This window comes from Penaeus chinensis, chromosome 15 (genome assembly GCF_019202785.1).
Source record: "Penaeus chinensis breed Huanghai No. 1 chromosome 15, ASM1920278v2, whole genome shotgun sequence".
NCBI lineage: Eukaryota > Metazoa > Arthropoda > Malacostraca > Decapoda > Penaeidae > Penaeus > Penaeus chinensis.
In genome coordinates, this window is record NC_061833.1 from 20,195,330 (window position 1) to 20,202,829 (window position 7,500).

The 7,500-nt window shown below is 47.1% G+C and overlaps 1 protein-coding gene across 2 annotated transcripts in view; it reads left to right on the top strand.

Moving 5' to 3' along the window:
* The first annotated feature begins 43 nt into the window (after nucleotides 1-43).
* The window catches only part of LOC125032958, an 11,484-nt gene continuing 4,027 nt past the window's right edge, over nucleotides 44-7,500 (top strand). For both annotated transcript variants that reach the window (XM_047624367.1, XM_047624368.1), the window contains exons 1-3: nucleotides 44-247; nucleotides 718-878; nucleotides 1,918-2,059. In XM_047624367.1, coding sequence (XP_047480323.1) covers nucleotides 768-878; nucleotides 1,918-2,059 — 253 coding nt within the window. In that variant the 5' untranslated portion in view covers nucleotides 44-247; nucleotides 718-767. The remainder of the gene's footprint in view (nucleotides 248-717; nucleotides 879-1,917; nucleotides 2,060-7,500) is intronic.

The window sequence follows — 7,500 nt, forward strand, 5'->3', positions numbered from 1 at the left end:
CGCGTCGCTGGAATCCGTCTCTGAGCCCAATAAGAGTGAAATCTTTTCCTAGTTCGCCTCAGTTTCTCTCGAGTGATGGGAGAATAAGTACACGCCAGTCGAACCGTTTAGACTTATCTGTGAATGTGGCGAATACAAAGTCAGTAGTTTATTTAATCTTTGGCTTCCAATCATCGACTACGCACTAGATGTCAACAACGACGTCCTTGAGTTTTGCAGACTTGCTTTGGCTGTAGAACTTAGATTCGTGAGTTTCATTTGACTTGACTTGTTGTTGTTGTTGTTGTTTTGTTTTTTTGCAATTATGGGATACGAGAAATATGGAGATACCCTTGTATTAATATAATTATCAGGCTAGATAGGCCAGTCTGTATCCTGAATAATGCTTGTATACAGGCGAGTGTATTACTTAGACTAGTAAGAAATTTTCTTACCCCCGTTAAAAACATCGTGAGATTTCAGGGGGGGAAATATTTTCATAGTTAAGGATAATCAATTGCATTTTCTCATGATTAATTTAGTGCGATACACTTTGGTAGTATCTTGAAGATATATCGTTCACTAGGTAGAGTAGGATAATAATAGAAACCATTTTTTTTTTTTTTTTCTAGGAAATAGTGTATTGCTGTTTTTAGCTTATGTGTGTGTGTGTGTGATTATGTGTTTCTTTGTATCTGTTTATCACCTATATGATTCACGATTAACTTTTGTGCGCAGGTAACAAAGCAAAACACGAAAAAAGAAAAAGAAAAAGCGTCATCATAGCCATGACCGATCATCAACGGTGGGCAAGAATAAACATGGAGCTACGGATCGAGCTTCCCAACGGAACACATGCGATGGCCTGGAGGAATTTTATCATCACCCTTTATGACCAGGTGAGAGAGGGAAGGAGGGCGGGAGGAAGCGGGGGGGGGGGGGGGAATAGGGAGACAGGAAGGGAGGGAGGAAGGGAGATAGGGGGATAGGGAAGGAAGGTGAGTGGGAGGGAGGGTCATCACCGTTATATCTTACCATACCAGACAGAGTCATGATCTTACCGATGTTATGGCATATTTTAGGTCGTTTTATGGTAACATGTAGGCTTAAAGGGCCGCGTTTTTTTATGTGGTCCAGTTCTTGTTGGGAGTCTTCACAGAGGCAATTACCGTCCGTTTATTTGGGCCCCACCTCACCTGTTGTTTTTTCCCCCAGTGCGAGCTGTGTTTAGTGCACACCACTCCTTTCTGCTTAGTTTATTTCCTTTCGCTAGTTTTTCTTTGGGGTCTTGTGGTGATTGTTATTAATATTTATTATTGTTGTTTATTATTGTTATCATCATTGATTATTAGTATTGTTGTTATTATTGATTATTGTTGTGGTGACTGGTTCTGATTGAGATTTCTAGGTATTACCTGTAAGCTTTTATTGCGGTCCTTTCCGGGAGTGGCGGAACTGTTGCAAAACTTATCCTTGATATAAGGTGTCTGGGACTTTCAGTGTGCAGGAGGTGTCTGGGGCCTGTTTGTTGCTTGGTCTTTTCAGCTCTTGCTAGTATTTACCTTCGTATTGCTGGGGGTGTTACGTCAGCTGTGGCGGCTATTGATAGGTGTGGGTCTTAGGGAGCCTGTAATGAGTCTGCAGGCCTCGTTCAGTTCAGCATCTACCTTGTGGGCGTGGGAGGATCGGCACTATTGAGTAGGTGAGGGAGGGAGCAGTTTCTCCCCACTCAGAGTTGGCGAGCACTTTGAGAATCTTGTTTCTGTTAATCTCCTTTTTTTTCAGACAGACCGAGGCAGAAGCAGAAACAGAAACAAAGACCGAGAGACAGAGACAGGGACAGGGACAGAAAGAGCCACCAAGAGAAATAGAGAGAAAAAGGGTTTCGCAGTTTCTTTAGACGTTGCTCACCGACTGTTTTGGTTTCTCCTTCCATAGATTGAACATTGGATGGACCAGCGGCGCCGGGAAATCAGGTATACCATGTGGGACTTCTGCGTCATACATTCGCAAAACAGACGGGACCGTGAGGCAGCTACCGCGTTCAAGCGACTCCTGGAAACAACATTAGGCATCGTAGGTGAGAAGGCGAAGGCATGGGTGGGAGGGAGACGGAAGGGGAGAGGAGCGAGGAGAGAGAGAGAGAGAGGGAGGGAAGGTAAGAGGGTGGGAGAGAGAAAGATGGGGAAGAGGAAGGGAAAGTGGGAGGGTAGAAGGGAGAGAGGCGGGGCGGGAAGAGGGGAGAGGGAGAAGGTGGGAGTAAGAGAGGGAGGGAGGGAGGAAGGGTGGGAGTGAGAGAGTGGGAGAGAGAGAGAGAGAGAGAGAGAGAGAGAGAGAGAGAGAGAGAGAGAGAGAGAGAGAGAGAGGGAGGGAGAGGGAGGGTGAAAGAGAGAGAATTAAATTAAATTCATTTAAAATACTTTATTCCATTTTACATAGACAATGGTACAGATAAATGTCATAAATATCACAAAACAAATGTTAATACATTCAAGTCGTTCTTTATCTTATATTTAGAAACCTGGTGGTCATGATAGTTTGGAAGACATTCCTTTAATTTCATTTCAAAGGTATTCAGATCATTAATGTTTCTAATATTGTGTGGGGTAGTTGGTGTCAGATTATGGCCCCACGTGTTTGCAATTTCCATGCCCTTATTTATGTGTGTGACCTTTTGAAATAAAAAGAGAATACCTGCCTTGTTTGGACACCTGTTGTGTTACCTATGATTGGGAGAGATGGTTAATGGTCAATGGTTAAAAGCAAAATAAATGTGCTAGACATCTAAGGTCATGTAGCACTATAGTTAATGTTAGTGAAGGGTGGTTGGGTTTGTGATTAGTTGTTAAAGCTGGGTTAAGGAATTGACAAGTAAATGGGTTAAGGTCAGGTAAGGTAATGTAAAGGGGTTAGATCAAGTGAAGGATATATATGCGTTTGAGGAAGGAAAACAGGTTGTCAAAGCAGAAAGTGAGATTCTGTAAGGATGTCTGATAAGTTGGGATGTCTATGTAGGGAGGATAGGTGGGAGAAAGTAGAGGTACGGGCTGCTTCAAAACGTGGGCATGACAATAGAATATGTGGGACTGAAAGAGGAACATTACATAAGGGACATAGAGGCGGATCGGATTGTGACATCAGATAGGAGTGTGTTAGACAGGTGTGGCCAATGCGTAAGCGGGTGAGAGCCGTCTCCCAACGTCTGTTCCGATGGAATGGAGCTGACCAGGAGGAGATTGACAGTTTTACAGTATGTAATTTATTAGTGTGGAGACTTGACCAAAAAGATTGCCATCGATTATACAAGAAGGTCTTAAAGTGTGGGTAATAATCCATGGTTGGGATATGTGAGAAACGTGGTTGGTTTGATGTGGACATAGCAGCGTAGCGTGCTAGAGTATCTGCCTGTTCATTGCCGGGGATTCCAACATGGCTGGGTACCCAGCAAAATTTGATTGTTTTATGACGTGTGGACAGGTAGAACAACCAGTTCTGGATCTTACAAACAAGGGGGTTGGTCGTGTGTATTGACTTTATGAGAGTTAATGAGATACGGGAGTCAGTAAAAATTGTATAAAAGGAAGAGGGGAGTGAGTATATGTGTTTTAAGGCAAAAAGGAGTGCATACAGTTCTATAGTAAGGACACTGGATTCAGGAGGGAGGGGGTATTTGAAAGTACGAGCTGGGAAGATTACTGCAAAACCAGTACCGGAGGTGGTTTTGGAGCCGTCAGTGTAAACATAAATACTGGAGGAATGAGTGGAGGCATGGTCAAGGATGGGTGCTTCATGCACGAGGTGATGTGAAGCGATGGTGTGGTAGCCTAGTTAGTGTTAAGTGCTTGCATGCCTTCCCGCTTTCAGCTGCCACCGCTGGCTAGCCTGGTGCGAAAAAGGGAGCAGCTATGCATAAGACTCCCCTGGCAGCTCATAGCCTCTCCATCATCAAGACTTCTACAGTGCCTCCTTGTGGCCACCCATGGAAACTAGGTACCGTGCAGTCCTAGGCTGAACTGTGGAGGCTCTTGGAGCAGCAGGAGGCCCTAAAGGTACGGAGCTATGGCCCACCGGCGTGTGGCTACGCCCTGGCTTCGTACTAACTCCTGCTCCCGCGCCCCCTGGGGTTAATGGGCGGCTGTGGGGAGGCAGGCCTTGCCAGTCGGGCCCCCCGAGATAACCACTGGCAACAAACCGTGTAGTTGTTGGTGCTGGGGGGAGGGCTAAAGTCCCTCCTACCCAGCAAGTACGGCGGGCTGTGGGTCCCTCTGGGTTGGCGACCGCTGGGACTCGGGGGTGGGAGGGGGGGTTACCCCCATCCCAGCTGGGTCACAGCGGCCGCCAACCTGGCGTGATGCAGGCGGCTTATGGGGCCTGCAGCCAGCTAACCTCCTCTATATGTGGCAGCGTCGGTAGGGGTGGCAGAGGTGGCGCCCACCCGGAGTGACTGCCCGAGGTTAGACCTCAGACGGACTGTCAGAGTGGGGGCTTGGAACATCCGTTCCCTGCGACAGGACGATCGGTTACCACTACTATCGAGGGAATTGAAGCAGCTGAGAGTTGAGGTGGCTGCTCTCTCGGAGGTGAGAAGACCTGGCAGCGGCACGATTAGTGTGGGTGGCTACACCTACTACTGGTCGGGCCGCAGCGATGGCCTCCATCTCCAGGGAGTAGCCATAGCCATCTCCAGCAGACTTCAACCCTCGGTAGTTGAGGTCACTCCAGTCGATGAGCGTATCATGGTATTGAGACTGAAGCTTTTATTTGGCTTCATGTCTCTTGTTGCTGTATATAAACTTAAGGTGAAAGAGATGTTTTACGCCAAACTTGCATCTGTGGCAGACAGATGTCCTCGGCGAGATATTCGTATTCTTCTGGGCGACTTCAATGCGGTATCTGGTTGTGATCGAGCTGGCTACGAGATGTGTGTTGGTCCTCATGGCTCAGGAGCTGATGCTGGCAGCGAGAATAGCCTCATTTTCCGTGACTTTGCTAAGTCCCAGAAATTGAGGATTTCTGGCTCCTGGTATCAGCGTTCTGACCCGCATCGTTGGACTTGGTACAGCGGTATGGGTAGAGTGGCCAAGGAGATCGACCCCATCCTCGTTAGCACTCGGTGGAGGATCCTCCAGAACTGCAGGGTGTATCGAAGTGCTGAGTTCTGTGGAACTGATCATAGATTAGTAGTGGCTACTCTCCGAGTCCATTTCAGAACCCCCCGTCGCCCAAATGAACACCCTAGGGTGTTTCATTTAGACAGATTGAGGGAGGACGAGTGTACCCGGGGGTTTGCCGAGGCTATCTCTGGTCGTCTCACAGCACTCGAGGGCCTGACAGACCCTGTCTTATGTGGGATACCTTCAAGCATGAAACGCTTGATGCAGCTCAGGAATCCATTGGTGAACGCCCAAGAACAAGACAGAATTCCATATCGCAGGAGACACTGGAAGCCACAGATGCTTGTCGTGTGGCTTGATTGTCAGGGGATCACAACTTGCACCGCTCTCTGGTGCGCAGGACTAGGTCACTGTTGAGAAGGGATAAGGAACAGTTTATCAGTAGTCTTGCAGAGGAAGTCGAAAGCCATTTCCTAGTAAATGACCTTCATCCTGCCTACCAAGCTCTGAGAAAGCTGAACTCCAAGCCCTCCTCACAGACGACTGCAGTCCGCTCAGCAAGTGGCCAGACAATCTCAGATCCTGAGTATTTTGATCAGTTGTATAAGGTTGATCCACCAGCAGTTAACATGGATGCGGGTAATGTTGAGACTCCTCTGCCAGACCCACCCATCAGTAAGGATCCACCCTCCCTGACCGAAATCAGGGGGACGATCTCCAAGCTGAAGAGTGGTAAAGCAGCAGGTGTTTGTGGCATCCCAGCCGAATTGTTAAAGGCTGATGGAGAACCTATGGCAAGGGGCTTGCATGCAGTCCTGTCTGCCATCTGGCAGACTGGTACCTTTCCCTGCCGGAAGAGGAGGGTGTATTTAGAGTAGGGAGCTGTGGGGGGGATCACGAAAAATCGGTCCCATTTGGCTGGGCTAAATAGAGTATTTAGGATTCTTGTAGAGGTGGGGGTAGTAGAAGTGCGGGGACGTGTGGAGGAGGGAGTAGTGTTGAGGGGGGTAGTGTTACGGGGAGGTGGGCAATAAGGTTGTAAGGTAGTAATATGGGGAGATGGGATGGTTGATGAAGCAGGTTGTGGGAGTAAAGGTGTTGAAGTTGAGCATGTTGGCAGAGTAGAAATGTGTCCTGGGGGTTGGTTGTTGATAAGGGTTAATACTGTACTAGTATGCATTGATGAGGGGGTAGTTGTTTCAGTTTACGGAGCCGTGGTCAAAGGAGAGCCGGGATTGGCGCTATTTGATAAAGGGGCAAGCCTCATTGCCCCTAAAAGTGGGGTTACGTCTTCACTATTGGCCATGATAAGCCTGGAGTATGTTGGGGGGAAAAAAACAGTCCACCCCTCAGGGTCCCCTTGAGGGGTAAGGGCCAGGTATGGCAGGGGAATACCGTGTCCATGGTTCCCTCAGGCCGTACAGGACTGACACAAAGTCAGCCTTTCATCCTTTCAGCACGGCTCTCACACCCTAGGAGGTGGATAGTTGAAGGGATTGGTGAAGAAACTGAAACGAAAAGTATGAGTGGGGAAAAAGACCATGCAAAATTAGTTGAGTCGATGGCTGAGTCCCAAGGTTGAGGAGTTCCCCATCATTGGGTCTCAGTCTCCGTCTCCTAAGCCCCCCCACGACAACAACGGGCAAAGGATTGGGGGAGATTGGGAGAGATAAGAGCCACTTTAGATAATAATCTTGCATAGTTTTATGGATGAGTATGTATCAAAATTGCATTTATTTCGGACTTTTAGCCATTTCAGTGTATTTATGCGTGGAATAACCTGGTCATACTTATCAACATTGGCATGTGCAAGTTTTGCAATAAAGTTGTGTGAACGGTAGTTAATGATACAAAGAGCTAGAGTACGACAGAGATCCTTTTTTCAATAGGTATTATATTTTTATGTGACTTAATATGCCCAATACTTTACTAGATGTCGTCGACATGGTTCTTAAATGCCATATATTTGTTTATGAGTATTCCTATATTTTTTTTCGGAATTGTTCGGTCTTATGCAGCAGCTTTCAAATTCTATGGTAGCTTCTACAGGAATTTTAACAATGTTTTGGCGGAATATATTCGGATTTTTTTTGAGGTCATTGATGTCGTAATATCCTTTGGCTTGTTGACAGTGTCTTCTAAGTCCTTTTTATCCATTAATTGAAGTTGTTTAAAAAATCACAGTGAAGAAATTGCGAATCATCGGCGTATGACCGATAGATCGTTTAAGAATATTGTGAACAGGGGAGAGAGAGAGAGAGAGAGAGAGAGAGAGAGAGAGAGAGAGAGAGAGAGAGAGAGAGAGAGAGAGAGGTGGGAGAGAAAGATACGGAGAGAGAGGGGGGGAGAGAGAAAGAGACGGAGAGAGAGAGGGAGAGAGAGAGAGAGAGAGACAGAGAGAAAGGGG